Source organism: Halichoeres trimaculatus, unplaced genomic scaffold, assembly GCF_033239565.1.
Source record: "Halichoeres trimaculatus isolate MK-OKI-2021-1 unplaced genomic scaffold, fHalTri1.1 fHalTri1_scaffold_9, whole genome shotgun sequence".
Lineage (NCBI taxonomy): Eukaryota > Metazoa > Chordata > Actinopteri > Labriformes > Labridae > Halichoeres > Halichoeres trimaculatus.
Window position 1 is genome coordinate 34973129 of NW_027437188.1, and position 19459 is coordinate 34992587.

General features: G+C 42.2%; 2 protein-coding genes across 2 annotated transcripts; both read left to right on the forward strand.

The window, feature by feature from the left end:
* The first annotated feature begins 3089 nt into the window (after window positions 1–3089).
* On the forward strand, window positions 3090–4472 carry LOC141797990 (nuclear factor 7, ovary-like). The gene has a single exon (XM_074679742.1). The coding sequence runs from the start codon at window positions 3090–3092 to the stop codon at window positions 4470–4472; it is 1383 nt and encodes a 460-aa protein (XP_074535843.1).
* An 8223-nt stretch (window positions 4473–12695) lies between these two features.
* Window positions 12696–17576, forward strand: ostn (osteocrin). The gene is made up of 5 exons (XM_074680280.1): window positions 12696–12765; window positions 14177–14269; window positions 16539–16768; window positions 16847–16992; window positions 17070–17576. The coding sequence occupies exons 2-4, from the start codon at window positions 14177–14179 to the stop codon at window positions 16932–16934; spliced, it is 411 nt and encodes a 136-aa protein (XP_074536381.1). The 5' UTR covers window positions 12696–12765; the 3' UTR covers window positions 16935–16992; window positions 17070–17576.
* Window positions 17577–19459: the final 1883 nt, after the last annotated feature.

Genomic DNA, 19459 nt, shown 5'->3' on the forward strand with positions numbered 1-19459 from the left:
GATTTTGGCTCAGGTTCAGTCTTTAGCTGAGTCATCAGTGTCTCATCTGCGACATACAAAAACATGCATGTGTCAAAGTCTGTTTGCTGAAAGGTTTGTGTGCATTTTTCCACAACGAGGGCCACACAGGAGCTTTCAACTTCATTTAAGCGTCAGGTTGTTGTTTCTGTGATGTAAAGATGTGAGAAATCCCACGACCTGTGTCTGACTTTATATCACATTGTCTGTCCCAGAAGTCCATAAAAGTCCCAAAATGATGTCATTGCCTAAATCGCATAATCAGTAATTTGCATGTAATTGTCAAGGATGCTGTAGAAGAGAGGAATAATCAAGTGGGCATAGACTGTAAGGTCAGAAAATGGCGGCTCTTTGACTCCTTTGCAGTGGCTCCTTGTAGCTTTAAATTTTTTCTTATTAAGACAAAGAAATTTTGTTTTTGTTACAGAGGGTATTAATGATTAAAAACATTGTCATGAAATAAAATTATGCATTTTTGCATTTTTTTTTAATTTCTGCAAAATTTTGCAAATAATTTAAATTATGTTTTTTTTTAAAAAAAAAATTCGCAATTTTTAAAAAATATTTCTAGAATTTAAAGAAAAAAATATAACTTTTTTTTTTTTAAAATTTACCATTCATTTATCTTTTTGCAAATTTATACAATTTTGGGAAATTTGGGAATTTCAATTTTTTTGGGGAAAGTTTTGCAATTTCTTGCCCCTTTTTAAAAATTTCTTCTTTTCCAATTTGCAAATCTTTTGAAATATAATTTTTTAAAAATATTTTGAAATGTATTAAAATGTCATGAATTTAGCAAATTTGTGACATTACAAATATTTTGTTTTTTATTTTTTTCAAAATTTATTAGAAATGAAAAATAATGACCTTAAAAGTACAATTTTATAATAATATAATGCTAATATTTACTCTATATCTAGTATGTTTTGAATTTTATACACTTTCTTCCTTTTTTTTCTTTCATAAAGGGGTCTGAAAAGTCTCTAAACATATGTTATCAACACTGCGTCCGTCAGTTAGAAATGTAAAGATTTGGGCTACATGGGATTTTTCCCCCTTGAAAGGTCTGCCGGAGAGGATGAGGCTGAAAAAATGACATTATTTGACCTCATCGAGCCGGGCAGACCTCAGGCTGAAACCAAGCTCACAGACACAGCATCTTTAAACAAAGTGTTTCAGACAGAGGCTGAAAAAAGGGTTAGCTAAAACACCAGGGAGAGGAAAACAGATTATGTAAAAATACTACGGAGTGACAGAATAAAGGGCCAATCCCAAGTGTCACTTTTACCCCTCCTTCTTGGCCCTCTGTTTTTGTCAACACATCACCCCTATGCTCACTGGCTGTCGAAAGCAGAGCGACTGTTTCTTCTTTTCCAAAGTGAACACATTTTTACAAAGTGATGATAAACTGATGTCAGATTAGGGCGACACATTCACAGCAAACAGACTTCACTACCATGGACTACAGTGTTCAGAGACTAAGATAAGATAAGATTGTTATAAGGAGCGATTTCAAAATAAACCCAAAAATTCAAAACATGGCTAATATCAGAAAATGTGCACACCCAAAACTAATGGCTAAGGGGTAGAATTGGGATTGGCCCAAAGACTAAGACTAAGAATAAGTGATGAAATATAAAGAGATGATATTCTAATAAATATAGATCAATCATTTATTACGATAATACAGTCAAAGATGATTTTAAAGGTACAACTCTGTAGTTTCCTTTAGAAACACTCAGAGAGTTCCGGAATGTTGTGACATCACAAAGACAGAAAGCTCTCTGCCCTTGACGGTGAACATTCTAGAACCTCACTAATGGAGCTGCAGCATTAAGGCCGCTTAGAGCTGTGAATCATGTAGAGATACTACGGGGGCTCCAGAGGGACAGAATAAAGACTTGTAAAAAAATAAATAAATAAATAAAAATAATGAAGTTTTGGTGCCACTCGATCAGGTTTCTTTGGGTTCTTTGGGTCAGGTAAATGCTCCTGTGGTGCTGATGTGCTGCTCTCTGAAACACAGCAACAACATAAGCTTCCTCTTCTGCTGCACTGTGCTGCCACATGGTGGTTGCAGGTGGAACTGCAGGTCAGTGACAAGTGGAAAATCCTTTGTCACTTTGTTTCTATTCTGATTTAAATAATTTTTCAGGTTAGTCAGATCAAAAAACAGATCTGATAGATATTTTATTTTATTTTATTTCCTTTTGACCTTTTGACCTTTGGATGAGTGATGTATGTGTGTGGACCTGCAGCGTTGTTGATTTCCTGGATGGTTTGAGGAAAACAACGTCTCTGATCATCAGCTCGTCCTAGAAGAAAAGGCCCTCAGGGGGCGCTTTAAACTGTGCTGATAGGCCGTCATTGTCACACACAATCACACACTCACTCAGACAGTATTGAGGTGACGTGATTGTAATGTGTGATGTGAAGCAGCAGGTGGAGCAGAAAGAGCTCCTGTGCTGGTCCGTCTTCAGCTGGACCTGATCCAGAGGTCACAGTCTTTTTGTTCCAAAAACAGAGAAATGTGTCAAAAAACGTGGGAAAAAAAACACACAAGAAGACGTGATGAAGCCCCACCTACAGGACAGTTGATGTTACTACAACAAAAAAGACCTCTCAACACAGTCAGTGTTCAGATTACCTGACTTCCTGAACGCATCAGAAATGATGAATTCTGGTCTAGAACTCTGAGGAAGATATAAGAGACCCTGATCCTGGTTCATCAACCAAACACACCCTCACTGTGAAAATCAGTTACAGATCAGGACTCAAAATTCAAAACAGAAATGTGAGCCGCTCCAACCCCTCACCTGACACACCCTAGACTAATCAGGAAACAGGATTTGATTTTTTATGTCCGAGCGGAGAGACACTGAGAGACAGACGAACAGATTCACCTTCAGACCAAAGACAGACAGCTGCAGGAGGAGAACACTGGGAACACTGGGAACTCTACCATCAGACTTTTACAACTTTGAAAAAAAGAGAAAGAAACTTTCAAGGCTCAGAGAGAGACTTCCTGAAGCTGCGTGCCTGCTGCGTCTTCAGCTTCACTCTCAGACAAAATGGCGTCCAGACTGGAGGAAGATCTGATCTGTCCGGTCTGCCATGAGGTCTATAAAGATCCGGTCATCCTGTCCTGCTGCCACAGCTTCTGTAAAGACTGTCTGCAGAGCTGGTGGAGGGAGAAGGAGGACAGAGAGTGTCCAGTTTGTAAGGCAAGATATTTAAAGAAAAAGCCTCCCTGTAACCTGGCGCTGAAAAACCTTTGTGAGTCCTTCTTGCTGGAGAGAGGTCAGAGACCTTCAGAGGATCTCTGCAGTCTGCACTCTGAGAAACTCAAACTCTTCTGTCTGGACCATCAGGAGCCAGTTTGTCTCGTCTGCAGAGATTCAGAGAAACACAGACGGCACAGATTCAGACCTATCGATGAAGCTGCTGGAAACCAGAAGAAGAAGCTTCTGGAAACTCTGGAGCCCTTAAAGAGGAAGTTAAAGGTTTGTGAAGGAGCTAAAGTGAAGTTTGATCAAACTGCTCAACACATTCAGGTCCAGGCCCGACACACAGAGAGGCAGATTAAGGAGCAGTTTAAGAAGCTTCATCAGTTTCTAGAAGAGGAAGAGGAGGCCAGGCTGTCTGCACTGAGGGAGGAAGAGGAGCAGAAGAGTCAGAGGATGAAGGAGCAGATGGAGGCTCTGAGCAGAGAGATAGCAGCTCTTTCAGACACAGTCAGAGACACAGAGGAGCAGCTGAGAGCTGGAGACGTCTCATTCCTGAAAAACTACAAGGCTGCAGTGGAAAGAGTCCAGCAGCGCCCCCTGCTGGAGGATCCACAGCTGCCCTCAGGAGCTCTGATAGAGCAGGCCAAACACCTGGGCAACCTGAGCTTCAACATCTGGAACAAGATGAAGGACATGGTCTCCTACAGTCCTGTGGTTCTGGATCCAAACACTGCTGGATCTAACCTCATCCTGTCTGAGGATCTGACCTCAGTGAGACGAGGAGAGAAACAGGAAGTTCCTGAGAATCCAGAGAGGAGAATGATCTCTGTCCTGGGTTTAAAGGTCTTTAACTCAGGGACTCACAGCTGGGACGTGGAGGTTGGAGACTGTTCAAGCTGGCAACTGGGTGTGATTTCAGGGTCTGTTCAGAAGGAGAGATTCATACAGTCTGGATCATGGCCAATAAGGTGGTCTCTGGGTAAATACATCCCTCTCTCATCATCCCATCCTGACTCTGTTCTGTCCGTGAAGAATCGTCCTCAGAGGATCAGAGTGAATCTGGACTGTTACAGAGGACAGCTGTTGTTCTCTGATCCTGATACTAACACACACATACACACCTTCACACACACTTTCACTGAGAAGCTGGTTCCTTACATGAACACATGGGATAAAAAAACACTGAAGATTTTACCTCTGAAGGTCTCCGTGAGGGTGAAACACTAATAATGATGATGATGATGATGATGATGTTGATGATGATGATGATGACGATGATGATGATGATGATGGTTATGATGGCAATTTTTGGTGGTGATGAGTCCGTTAATAATAATCCGAATTTGTTCAGTCTGTTTCCTTTAACTCATTTCTCAGTTCTTCTTATAGTGATCAGAGTCAAAGGTTAAACTAATTGCCTGTCTGCTTTAATCTGTGATCTGATTGGTTGTTGATTTAAGGTTTTGTTTCTGTCTGGTTAAATAAATTAATGGTTTTAAACTCTGACATGTTTCTGTGATCAGTCATTACTGTCCATCTATTTTCTTCAGGAAAGGATCACAGGGAGGACAGACACAGGTGTAGAGTCTGTTTTTTCAAGATGGGGAGTTTTCTGGTTTGTCGTCAGAGTGGAATCGACCAATCAGCAGGAGTTCTAGAACTCTGAGATCAAAGGAAGAATTCTGTCCTTGATCTCAGAGTTCTAGAACTCCTGCTGACCTCAACTTTCCGGTCCTCTTCTGTAGACGGACAGAGTGGAATCGACCAATCAGCAGCAGTTCTAGAACTCTGAGATCAAAGGAAGAATTCTGTCCTTGATCTCAGAGTTCTAGAACTCCTGCTGACCTTAACTTTCCGGTCCTCTTCTGTAGACGGACAAACATCTTTAAAGTAGGTTTCTTCTCCTCTTGAATGCAGACCTGACAAAGTTTGACTTTTTTCTAATCTGCATCATGATGTTGTCATTCCATCAAACTGAAGAGAAAAACAGAAAAAAGATAGTAGGAGGACAGAGAGGAGCCTCTATGGAACCTACTGTTTACAGTGAAACTCAGACTCACCAGGGTCATAAGACTTAAACTAGAAAAGCAATGTCTGAAGAAATTGCGCTGTGAATGCAGAATGCTGAACATGAATGGCAGAAGGGTGTCTTAAAATGGGTCCAGTGTGTGAGTTTTTAATCATGTAAGCCTGTCAGCTGAGGCTCATCTGAAGCCAGATGTTGCCATGGTGATCATTGTTTACCAACTGCCATCAGAGAGCTGGTGGAGTCTGTTGATTCCTCGGACTGTCCAACTGAAATCAGGGTGTTAAAGTGCCTGCAGTTCTGATAAAAAAAATAAAATGAATGAGTCATGAAGCATGAATCACTGTAATGGTAAAATGGATTTAAAAGTTTGAATGGCTGAATCAAATCAACAATTAAAGGAAAGAATTTTAAATTAACGAAAAAAATCTAGGAAAATAAGGAGCTGACACAGGGAAATGGAAGTCAAATGCTGTTTGAGTGTGATACTTTCTGCCCTGTGTGTGTGTGTGTGTGTGTGTGTGTGTGTGTGTGTGTGTGTGTGTGTTTGTCTGTGTGTGTGTGTGTGTTCAATTACGTAAACCTGTCTGCTGAGGCTTATCTGAAGCCAGATTTTGCATTGGTGATCATTGTTTACCAACTGCCTTCAGAGAGCTGGTGGAGTCTGTTGATTCCTAGGACTGTACCACTGAAATCAAGATGTTTAAGTGCCTACAGTTCTGATAAAAAAAATAAAATGAATGAGTCATGAAGCATGACTCATTGTAATGGAAAAATTGATTTAAAAGTTTGAATGGCTGAATCAATTCAACAATTAAAGGAAAGAATTTTAAATTAAAGAAAAAAATCTAGGAAAATAAGGAGCTGACACAGGGAAATGGAAGTCAAATGCTGTTTGAGTGTGATACTTTCTGCCCTGTGTGTGTGTGTGTGTGTGTGTGTGTGTGTGTGTGTGTGTGTGTGTGTCTGTGTGTGTGTGTGTGTGTGTGTGTGTGTGTGCGCGCGCGTGCGCGCGCGTGTGTGTGTGTGTGTGTGTGTGTGTGTGTGTGTGTGTGTGTGTGTGTGTGTGTTCAATTACGTAAACCTGTCTGCTGAGGCTTATCTGAAGCCAGATTTTGCATTGGTGATCACTGATAAATAAACACACACATGCGTGTCTTTGTTCCTGGATGTTTTGATGAGTTAGAATAAACTGCTGCATGAGATGAAAGGTTGTCATGGTGACGTGTTCGTTAGGCTACAGCTGCTAAACTTTGCCCTGGTTAGTGTAATCTTCTAAAGATTTTGTGGCAAAGCAAGAGTCCAAATCTCCTGTCACCTTGCCAAAACCGTGATGGGTAGAAGAAAAATGAACAGACTGTGAGAACCCCAAGACTCTGAGGAAGCTGTCTGTGTTAGTTTCATGTCTGAAGACCTAGAAATGTGCCCATGACAGTGATAGATAAATGAGTGAAATTGGACTGATCTCTGAGAAAACCCCTCAGGATTTAAAATGGAAGTAAATGATGTGCTGCCACTGACTTTGCCAGACAGTTGGCCATTTTGTGAAAAAGTGCTCCATCCTTTTGCTTTAAAAACCACTTTGTCAGAAGCAGAACAAGATTACCTACATTTTGACATATAATATGCCTATGTGGGGCAAAAATTGTGACCGAGAGAGCAGTTTGTCCAGAAGATTTCCAGGTTTTTATTTCCCCCTCTCCCCACTCTGTCGTTTGAATCTCCCACTCTAAGCTGAAACATTCCGTCCAATACACACCAATGTTAAACGGCTCGAAGAGCTGAAAATCATCATGACCTTTGAATGGTCATTGTGGAGAAACTATGAAGGCTAGGGAGAATTTGAAACCTACTAAATGAAGCCAAAAGATAGCTCAATATTTTAAATTTGAATCAAGTTTCTAGCTGAATGTATGACTTAATGAGAAGGGTTTAAAGCGGGCTGAAAAAAATGTCCGGAAGGGAGAAAATTTTGAAAATTCCACATTCATCTCTATGAGGCCAAAATTGCGTAAATCATTGAATATCTCTGAAAGTATTTGTAAAAAGTTTCTGAAAAGTCATAGCAGACTTGTTCTCACTGAGACACATGTTTTTAAGTTTGAACAGTGAAAATTGGTTGAGGTTTGTAGGAGAAGTAGCGGTCCAAAAAAACAGGCGGAAGAATGAAGAAGAAGAAGAATGAAGAAGAAGAAGAAGCCTTTGTTGGCCCTTTCATTCACAGTGAAGCTGAGACGTTAACCCGTGAACACACCTTCAGTAACTTTGTGAAAATTACTTTTTACATTGAAACTGGGACTTATTTGGTTTGTAAGTCTGAAATCTCCATGTAACTATTAACTATTTACAGTAAAACTGAGACCCACCAGGTTCATTAGCCTAAAAGTTCTGTGTGATTTGCATTAATAATCTTAAATCCAAATCTGTGTTACGTGTGAAGCCTCTGTGTAACTTACTGTTCACTGTGAAAGTAAGACTCAGCACCAACAGATGAACTGTAGTTACTCAATGTGATGCCATAAATCAAGAAATTGTTACCAGGAGGGGGAGTTTCTCCTACCTTTTGGTCTGATAACACTTTGCTTCTGGAGTTGTCATTTAACCGTAAACAAAGCAGAGCAATAACAATGTCTATCGCTAACCGCTGGTCGCACAGGTGATCCCAACCTTTTCTACCTGTAACCTCAACCTGTGTGTCACGTGAAACAGTGGACCGGAGTTCATCCAGAGGAATGAGGTCACTGAGTATGCTCGGTCACCTTTTGTCAGCCTTTAACCCGGTCAGCTCCGTCAGCCTGGACGTCTCTCTGTGGTTTAACTTGGCTGCTGGGTCTCGGCAGGAACCAGGCAAGGGTAACGTCACGGTGAAGTTAAACCAACAGAAGCAGCTATTAAGGTGAGTAATACAGAGAGCAACAGGTGAGTCACCACGGCAACCAGGATAACACTCACCCATCAATGAAGGCAGGAAAACTGGTTTGTTGGGTTGAGGTGGAGTTTGGAGTCACCCTGAGTGTTACTGTAGGAGGTTTGACTCCACTCTCCTCCACCTTCAGCTCCTTAAAGCCGAGAGTTAAGCCATGTTTGTCTTTATTAACCACACAGCTGTCTGCTCATTGGCCTCCCTGCAGGATTGGAGCCGTCAACCCTTCGCTCCCGTCAGCTCCATGTCCTGCTGACTCTGCAGTCACGGTGTAAAGCTTCAGCTGATGATTCACACAGGTCAGATGACTCACATCTTGTGAGCGAAGCTTCTCCCGGCCAAATCAAGCCTGGAGGATTCCCCTGGATATTCCCCGCCGTCCTCGCACTCTGGCCTCCGGGCTCTTCCCAGTCCCACTGTTTTCTCAGTCTGAAAGCTGAGATCAGACTGGCCAGCGCGGACGGCACATGTCTGTTTTGGTTCGCTGTTGAACACTGGGAGAAGCAGCTGCTGGTTTGAACCCTCCATCTTTGATTTACAGATCCTCATGCAGTGATTGAAGAGAGTCCATCCCTGACGCCTTTCAGACCCCCCAACTCTGAGCTCCTGCTTGTCTCCATGTTCTGCCCTCAGCTCAGGGACCTGATGTGCACAACAGATGGAAACAAACATAATGAAGTCTCTGCAGAGGAGGGAGCGCTTGTTTTGTGCATCCGTGATAATGAAAGCTGCAGAGCGCTGGACGGGCCCACGGAAAGGACAGATTCATTTAACACACGCGGCGTGTGGGGTTTATTGAGGGGGGTGGAGGGGTGAGGGATTCCCAGTTTCCAGAGCCGGACCTGCCGGAGCTCCCCTCAAACGTCCATTTAAACGTTTCCGAGAAGACTTCCCGGTCGTGGCCGGGAGCTGACCTGTCCCACTCACACACACCTGTGGAAGCCATCAGCTGCTGCCTCAGTCTGCTGACAGCAGCACTGAGAGAGTAAAGGGACAGTTCACACTAAACTGACGGGTTGTGAGAGCAGCAATGGTAATCAAAACAGAAGCACAGCATCCTCGATAGTTCATTATGCTACCCAACACAAAGGTAACCTGTGAAGAGGATGATGTCCAGGTGCGTCTGAAAAATACTTCTTACATCCCGAGAGGAACTCCTATGCATCTGTTGGTGGTGAGTCTCAGTTTCACAGTAAATAACAAGCTAAACAGAGGCTTCCCACTTGCAAACCTATTGAGTCTTAGTGTTACAGGCTAATGCAGCTAAGTCTCAGTTTTACTGTTAGTTACAGGTTAAACAAAGGAACCAACATTCATCTGTTTGTGGTGAGTCTCTGTTTCACTGTAAATTGTTAGTACCACAGAAGCTTTACACTTGCTCACTTTGGGCTTTTAAACCTACTGAGTCTCAGTTTCACTGTATAATGGTCCACTCAAAGGAGCACAAGTTCAACCATTCATGGTGAGTCTTAAAGTCACGGTAAATTGTAAGTTACAAAGAGGCTTTAGACTAATAAACCTTGTGAGTCTTAGTTTTACTATAATCAGAAAGTTTCACATATGCTTTTTTCTAAGCTTAGTACAAGGTGGTGAGTCGCAGTTACACTGTAAACAGAAAAATCCACAGATGCTTTTTGGGGCATGGTACAGCCTAATGAGTTGCAGTTTCACTGTAAACTGTAAGTTCCACAAAGGCTTCAGGAATATGAAACTGGTGAGTCTCAGTTTCTCTGTTTAAGTAAGTTACACGAGATTTCAGCTATTTTATCCTACTTAGTCTCAGTTTTACAGTAAATTGTAATTTCCAAAGAGGCTTCATGTGGCTAACTAACTGCTAATGAATGTGGTTAGTTTCAGTTTTGCTGTAATGAGAGAGGCTTTCATAGCTGACTACAAGCTTATAAATTTGGTGAGTCTCAGTTTTACTGTAAATTATAGGTTACACAGAGTTTTTATGCTTATGAAATGCTTGAGTCTTAGTTGTACTGTCAATTGTGAGTCACTTGAAACATTAAGGTAATTAAACAAGTGAGTCTCAGTTTCACTATAAATAGTGAAAGAGATGTTTCAGGCTTATGAAACGAGTGAGTTTCAGTTTCACTGTAAATAACAGGTTACACAAAGGCTCCATTCTGGCTAACAAGAAGCTTATTCACAGTTTGAGTCTTAGTTTTGCGGTAAATCTTAGTGGTACAAAACTTTGAGCATATTTAGCCAGTGGGTCTCAGTTTCGCTGTTAATAGTAAGTTGCAAAGAATATCACCCACTGATTTATTTGTGTTAAGTCTAGGTTTTGTTGTAAATAGTAAGGTATACAAGAGACTTCTGCCATCCTCTGGCTGATAAATCAAGAAAGTCTCAGTTTCCTTGTAAACAGTAAGTCACACAGAGTCTGTCTTGTTGAGTGTGTTTCCAGAAGCTGCTGACACCTGATTGGTCGATACTCAGAATACAAACCGGCTACAGAACCCTTAAAGTAACTGCCTGTCCTTCTTTTCATACCTGTATTTAAATGACTGTACTCTGTTCCCTTGGCTACAGAGGGGGAGGGGTGAATCAAGAGGGGGGGTCAGAGGGTAACATGACATCACCTCCACCAGAGAAGGCCGTCACTAATTAAAGGGGCAGGCAGTCAGGGGGGCTCTTTCCGTCATTATTAGCGTGTTAGCCGCGGTGTCATTACTATTATTAACCCAGGTGTGTTTTCTCAATGACCCAATCCTCCGTCCTGAATGAATGAATGAATGGATGGAGTGAAGCATGAGGGGAAGGATGGAGCACGGGGTCAGCTGGCCCCAGAGGGAAACAGCCACCAGAGGAGACGGCCTTGTTGTTATCGTCCCTGGCAACAGCAAGTGAGGAAAAAGAAAGATCCACATGACAAATTCGGAGAGGGATCAGCTCAGAGTTTAACACAGGACAGAAACTCTGGGGGTGACCAGCTGCAGGTACACAGTCCACGTACAGGGTCCAGGTAGACTCTAACGCATCATACATGGAGAGTCAGACCCTTCAGACTCACAGATTAGTTTAGTTCTGCTTACGGCAAAAACTCAATTAGACTTAAAGGTAGAGTTGGTCTGTGAGACTCTGGATGAAACAAACTTAACCTATAAAACTTTGTGCTGTGGAGACGGAAACCAGAGACTGAGAACAGGGAGCAGTTAGAGAAAGGTTTGCAGAGGGAAAAAGGTTTAGGGGGAAAATGACAACAAATATATAATGACATCAAAGTAATGGAATGAAAATAAAAAAAATATATAATGACAGCTGAGAAATAGAATGCACTAAAACATCAGAATGACAACAAAGTAATAGGATACCATAATAGTAATAGAATGAAAGCAGAGAAATAGAATGACAACAAAGAACAATTACATCAAGCCAATAGAATGACAACAAAGCAACAGGATGCCATGATGGTAATAAAATGACAACAAAGTAATAGAATGAAAGCAGAGAAATAGAATGACATCAAGGAAATAGAATGACAACAAAGAAATAGAATGACATCAAGTAAATAGAATGACAACAGAGAAATAGAATGACAGCAAAAAATAGAATGACAACAATGTAAAAGAATGCCACCATAGTAATAGAGTCTCAACAAAAATAGAATCACTTCAAACTAAAAGAATGCCACCAAAGTAATAAAATGAAAACAAAAATAGAATGACAGAAAAGAAATAGAACGCTAGTAAAGAAATAGGATGATGTCAAAGAAATAGAATGACAGCAAAGAAATAGAATGCCCTTAAACATCAGAATGACAACAAAGTAATATGGTGCCATCAGTGTAATAGAATGAAAGCAGAGCAATAGAATGACAACAAAGAAATAGAATGACAACTATGTAACAGAATGCCACTAAAGTAATGGAATCACAACAAAAGTAGAATGACTTCAAAGAAATAGAATGACAACAAAGAAACCGAACGTTATCATAGTAATAGAATGACAACAAAAAATAGAATGACATATTAACAGCCAAAGTAACAGGATGACGTCACAGTAATAGAATGCACTTTAAGCAATAGAATGGCATCAAAGAAACAGAATGATAAATCAAAGCAATAGAACGACAAATCAATAGAATGTGTGCTCTATACGTTCTTGTTTTTGTCTGTTTGAAATCTGTAAAATATGAAACTCAAGCTCTCTCAGCACTGAGGAGACACCAGTGTCAAAGTTTTTTTTTTAAGTTTTGACTCCAGCAGAAAAAGGGAGGTGGGGTGGGGGGAGGGCGAAGAGGAGGAGGAGGAGAAGCTGAGGAAGGAGGTGAGGAAGGAGGTGAGGGTTGGAGAGGAAGAGGTGAGGCATGATTACTCTCCAGAGGTTTCATTAACAGGTAATGGTCCTGATGATGACATGTCACACACATACAGTGGAAAAGGGTTTGTTTGCAAGGGGGGGCTGGGAAGTGATGTCACCGGAGCGGAGGCTGCTGATTGGACGGGAGATTCTCAGGCTGCTGCTATAAAACCTGATGAGAAGACAGAAAGACAGAGAAGAGAGGACGCAGCAGGACAGACCCACTCCCCTCCTCACAGAGACTCCACGCAAGACTGAAGGTAGTGTGTGTGTGTGTGTGAGACAGTGTGTGTGAGACAGTGTGTGTGAGCTGTGCAGATGTGCTCATGTTTGGATTCCTGCAGGTGCAAAATCAAGTTTAATTTTCAAGACTCCTTGCAAAAACTTTAAGTTATCACTGACTTCTGTTTTTGATCAGATTCGTGCATTGTTTTTATTTTTTTATGATTTAAACATTTTCATTTCTCTTTTTTGTTCTTAAGTTTTCCATATTTGCTTTTTAATCCTTTTTTTTGGTTTATTTCATTCTCTTTGAGTTTGAGCTCAAATCTGGAGACGTTGCTGCAGAAACTGTTCCTTCTGCACTTGTTTCTGTCTTTTAAAGGACCAGTTTGTGTATTTTTAAAGTCTAAGAGCTCCTCTAAGTTCTGTCCAGGCTGATAAATTTTATTATTTATATATTTTCTTATGATTTTGTTGCCTGATTGGCCTGAATTTGATTTGTCTCATTGCTCTCGTGTTGTGTAATCTTTATCTCAGCGACGACTTTTCAAATCAAAATTATTTTTCATCAGTCAGAGGTTTTAAATTTTTGGCACAGATTAAAGAGGTGTGAACTTCAAACAGCTGGTTTAAAGAACTTTGGATGAATCAGGTTAAAGTTGATGCAGTTGCAGGTTGTTTTGTGTTAAAGAGTCGTACGTTGAGCTCAGGTGTCGTCTGACGGCGGAGGTGATGTTCGTCGGCTGCAGGAGGAAACTCGGGATATTTTTGTGAATGGAAGAATTTGCAGAGTGTGTGCATGAGTGTGTGTGTGTGTGTGTGTGTGTGTGTGTTCTCACACGTGCATGAATGGGAGCAGCAGGACGTCAGCATCAGCAGTGGTGGGAACAGGAGAAGTTCACCTTTGAGTGTGTGCGAGTGAGTGAGTGTGTGTGCTTCATCAAGAATGTGTTTGACGTTAACAAGTGTCCGTTATTGCGTGTGTTACTTTGCATCTGTTTGGCTGTGTTTTAGTGTGAGTGTGTGTTTTAGTGCGAGTGTGTCTTTGTGTGTGTGTTTTCAGGGGGAATGCAGGAGTGTGCACGTCAGCGAGCGTGCATGTGACGCTCCAAAGACGTTTATTTGGAGGGATGGAAAATGCTAAAATTAGACGATGTTGCTGGACAATACACTTCACCCCTCAGCTAAAAGTGTCCCGCTAAGTGTGTGTGTGTGTGTGTGTGTGTGTGTGTGTGTGTGTGTGTGTGTGTGTGACAGACAGAGAGCTCGAACTGACAGGAGACATTAAAACCCAGAGGAGTAAACCGTGCTTCAATAGAAACAGGAAGTTTCCAACTGAACAAAGTTTCTGAGCAGAGCCGATCGATGATACATTCCCATAATGCATTTCACCCATTGCAGCTGCAGAAACTGAACCAATCACATGATGAACCTGTTGTTGTTGTTTAGATGCAGCTCTGTGGCTGTTTGCTGATCTCCTGCCTCCTCTTCATCACTCTGCTCCACTGCAGCGACTCCTTCAGACTGCAACAGCATCCTCAGGTGACCACACACACACACACACACACACACACACACACACCCCCACACACACACACACACACACACACACACACACACACACACACACACACACACACACACACACACTCACACTTTTTGCAGGGCGTCTGAGTGTTGGGGCAACTAACGGTCGCAATCAGAGTTTACTTAGGCTGAAAGGAAAAGAGAAAGAAGAGGAGGAAGGAGGAAAGGATGCTAACGATTAAGGAATGAAGAATCTGGGAAGGGAGGAAGGAGAGAAGAAAGGAGGCAATAGGAAGAAGACAGGAAAGGTAGAAAAAAAAGGATGAAGGAAGGAAGGATGGAAGGAAGAAAAGAGAAACGATAAAGGGAAATAAGGATGGAAGGAAACAAGGGAGGGAGGAGGAAAGCAGACAAGAAAGTAGGAGATAGGAAGAAATGGAGGAAGGCAGGAAGAAAAGAAAGGAAAAGAGAAAGGAGAGTAGAAAGAGAAAAGATAGAAGGAAGGAAAAAGGAAAGGAAGAAAGAGAAGAGAAAAGATAAAAGGAAGGTAGGAAGGAAGGAAGGAAAGAAGGGATGGAGGAAGAAAGGAGACGCGACAGGAAATAGGGAAGAAGGAAGGAAGAAAGAAAAGAAAGGAAATAAAAAAGGAAAGAAGAAAGGAAGAAAGAATAAAGGGAGGGAAGGAAGGAAGGAAGGGTAATAGGAAGGAAGGAAGGTAAGAAGGGAGGGAGAGAGGAAGAAAGGAGACAAGACAGGAGATAGGAAAGGATAGGATAGGAAATAAAAGAAAGGAAAATAAAAATGAAGGAAGAAAGGAAGAAAGGGAGGGAGGAAGAGAAAGGATATAAGGAAGGAAAGAAGAAAGAAAGAAAGAGAAGAGATAGAATAAAGTGAAGGAAGGAAGGAAGAAAGGAAAGAAGAAAGAAAGGGAGGAAGGGAGAGAGGAAGGAAGGAAGTAAATACGGAAAGAAGAAAGGGAGGAAGAAAAGAGAGAAGAAAGTAGGGGATAGGAAGAAAGGAAGGGAAGAAGAGAGTTAGGACAAAAGGAGGGTGAAAAAGAAAGATAAAGAAAGGGAGGTAGGAAAGATGAAAGGCATGAAGGAAGAAAAGAACAAAGGATAGAGGAAGGGAGAAGGGAGGAAGGAAGGGGGGATGGTGGACTGAAAAAGAAAGGAAGGAAGAAAGGAAAGTAAAGAACGGTAATAGATTAGCAGCAGGGCCTTGTATCGTCTGGTGCTTTTTAAAATCTGACGCTGTGCTCTGACTGTTTCAATCCGTAAATATGAAAACACGTTCATGAACCTTGACCAATGACATCACACCTGAGAAAAAAAACTACAAAAATGGATTCCACTAAAACCAGTTTGTTCATTTCAGTCCAGTTATTTTGTAGTTAAGTTGCTGGAGCACAGGGAGCTGCAGAGTCTGACTGTACCCTGTCACGCTCAGCTCCACGCTCAGCTCCACGCTCAGCTCCACGCTCAGCTCCACGCTCAGCTCCACGCTCAGCTCCACGCTCAGCTCCACGCTCAGACCAGAGTCAGGTCTGGATCCTGCAGCAGACCCACTTAAGGACTCAGACCAGACTCAGGTCTGGATCCTGCAGCAGACTGACTGATGGCTCAGACCAGTACTCTGCTCCACCTGTCGTCCTCTCCTGATGCAGCACAATCAGGATCAGACGGAGGAGCAGCAGATCAGATTGTTTCCTATCAAATCATCCCCAGGGCCAAAACAAGCGGCCCTCCCTCTGAGGGCCCCTGAGCCCCTATCAGGTGATGTGACATCAGAGCGAGGGCCAACACAAAGCTGCGAGGTGTGACGGCCCGCGGGGAGACCAGCCCGGAGCTGTTTGGTGTTTAGTCTGGAGGAAACCTGAGCGTGTGACTGGTCAGAAGCAACGGGCGGGCAGGAAGTGGGAGAGCGCTCGCCGTCAGGGTCGTGATGTAAGAGAGGACTCACAGCGTGGAGTCCTGATGTATGAAAACAGCCGGCGGGGTGGAGACACGGAGCCGGGTGGCCCCTCTCTGCCGAGGTCAATATTTTCCATACGGAGACTCCCTTATAGAAAATAAAAGGAGGAGCAGGAGCCGGGTTAGCTCAACAGAGGGACTGAGAGCTGAGAGCCAGACCATGAGGACTTCAATCTGAGCCCGTCTTAACCCACTACGCCTGACCATCTCTGCGGCGGTTGCTGGTTCGATCCCCGGCAGCTTCGCTGTCCTGTGTACTACAAAAAATCTGCAGGTCTAAGTGTTTCCCCCTTCCTGTGTTTGTGTTCCAGCACATAGACCGGCTCTCATCGAGGTCTGCGGCGGCTCTTCGGTCTCGTCTCAGGGGAGCGAAGGCCGGGGAGGAGCTAACGGCGAAGCTGCTCCGATTGGACGACCTGGTGAGGATGGAGAACGACGTCATGGAGCCGAAGAGGAAGAGGAGCTTTCCTGGAAACAACGCTCCGCTGGACCGCCTGTCGGTCAGCTCCATGGAGACCAAACAGACGGCGAACAAGCAGAGGTGAGCGTGACGAAATGATCACCATGAACTTCCTGTCTTTCTCTTAACTTCTTTTCCACTTCCTGTTTCTGTTCCCAGTAAAGTCGTCGAGCTGCCACGGCGACGAGCCAACCCTCCTCCCATCGACAGGATTGGGATGAGTCGTCTACCAAACGGTCGAGGATAGGCCACGCCCCCTCCTTCTGACAGCCCGCCCCCTCTCTTCAGCGCCCTCCTCTGGACAGGTACTAAACTACAGGCTGATAAAAAACTCTCAACTGTTCCTTTAAATCCTCTGACTGAAGCTTCATTCTCTCTGCAGAGGAACAACCACAGATGCATGAAACAGCCAATCACCAGCCGCCAGTCACCTGCTGAGCCACGCCCACTACCCGCCATTCACCTGCCTATCAACCCCCTGCACAGAGACGAATGTTTGATGATGGTGCATTCAGGTGCTGCTCTGTAACTTCATTACTCCTGTGAGAGATTCAAGGACCAAAGCAAAGAGTTTATGAGTTTATGAGTCAGGATTACTGCAGAGTCTTAACCAGGAACCACGACCCGACCAAGTCTGCTTTATACCTCTGCTTCAGACTCTGAACACGTTAGCTTAAAGTAGAGCTGCTCAACGTTACAGCTCCGCATGAATCAAATCTGACAAAGACAAACAGAAAAGACACAACAGAATCACCTGCTGGAAAGTTTAATTGGTTGACTGTGATTCCAGACTGTTGGATTCCTTGCACTTCTGCAACAGTTGGATGATGATTGGCGTTTTCAAAATGTCTGGTTAATTTTTGATTATTCTAAAATGTTTTTTTAAATTCTAGAAGTTCTGGAATTTTTGGTTTATGATTGGCAGTTAGAAAGTATCTTGTTGCCTTTTGGTAATTCTAGAATGTTGGATTCGCAATTCTGGAACATTCAGTTGATTTTTCAAACTTCCGGAATGTTTGGTTTATTAACAGCAATTCCGGAATCTTCAGTTTACCTATGACAGTTTTGGCAAGTTTGGTTTACCTTTGATTAAATTTGAATGATTCCGGAATATTTTGTTAATTTTCGATAGTTCTGGAATCTTTGGTTCAATCTTTGATAATTACATAAAGTTTTTTTTACTTTTTGCAGCTCTGGAGTTTTTGGATGTTGGATTGGCGAACTGGAACATTTGCTGGATTTTTTACATGTCCTGGATGTTTGGTGTATGTAGAGCATTTCCAGAATGTTGGGTTAACGTTGACAGTTCTGGCAAATTTGGTTGAACTTAGTTGATTCTAGAATGTTCGTTCAACATATGGCGATTCTAGAAAATTTTGTTGACAATTTGGCAGTTCCAGAATATTTGGTTGATTTTTGCAACTTCCAGAATATTTGGCTCAGGAATAGCAACTCCATAAAGTTTGGTTTATCTTTGACAATTCAAGACAGTTTGATTAACTTTTAGCAGTTGTAGAATATTTATGAGCTTTTGGCAGATTTAGACTGTTTGGTTAACTTTTGACAATTTCGGAATGATCCGCAGTTCTGGAATTTTGGGTTTATGATTGGCAGTTCCAAAACATCTGATTACCTTTTGGTAATTCCGGAATGTTGGACTGGTGGTTCTGGAACATTGATCGGATTTTTCCCACTTCCAGAATGTTTCCTTTATGAACAGCAATTCCAGAATGTTTGGCTTACTTTAAGTAATTCTGGAATGTTTGGTTTATGATTGGCGCTTTCAAAATATCTGGTTATCTTTTGACAATTACAGAAAGTTTTGTTTACTTTTAGCAGTTCTGGAGTTTTTGGATGTTGGACTGGCAAAGTGGAACATTTGCTGGATTTCTTACATGTCCTGAATGTTTGGTTTATGTAGAGCATTTCCAGAATGTTGGGTTAACGTTGACAGTTCTGGCAAATTTGGCTGAACTTAGTTGATTCTAGAATGTTCGTTCAACATTTGGCGAAATTTTTGTTGACATTTTGACAATTCCAGAATATTTGGTTGATTTTTGCAACTTCCAGAATGTTTGGCTCAGGAATAGCAACTCCATAAAGTTTGTTATATTTTTGACAATTCAAGAATGTTTGATTAACTTTTAGAAATTGTAGAATATTCATTAGCTTTTGGCAGTTTTGGACTGTTTGCTTAACTTTTGACAATTTCAGAATGATCCGTTAACTTTCGGCACTTCTGGAGTTTTTGGTGTATGATTGGCAGTTCCACAACGTCTGGTTACCTTTTAGTAATTCTGGGATGTTGGACTGGTGGTTCTGGAACACTGATTTGATTTTTCACACTTCCAGAACGTTTTGTTGCCTTTAAGCAATTCCAGAATGTTTATAAACTTTTTGTAATTCAGGAATGGTTGGTTTCAGCAGTTCCAGAACGTTTGGTTAAATTGACTTGATTCTGGAATGTTTGGTTGACATCCAGTAATTCTGGAATCGTCATTTGTTGTACGTTGACATCAGCACGTTTTTAAAAAAGCAGGAGATGAGACGCCACCAAGCTAACCAATCACAGAGCTTGCTGTGTTTATAGCTTTAACTTGTAGTTTCATTCGAGCAGAGGAACAGAATTGATCCAGAAGTATGAACCAGACTTTAGGTCACACTCAAAATCTGCCTGTAAGGTCTGGAACGGTTTTAATTTCACTCAAACTCCAGAAAAAAATCTCTCCTCTGAAAAACTGTGGCACATTATTAAATTTGCCTCCTACAGGA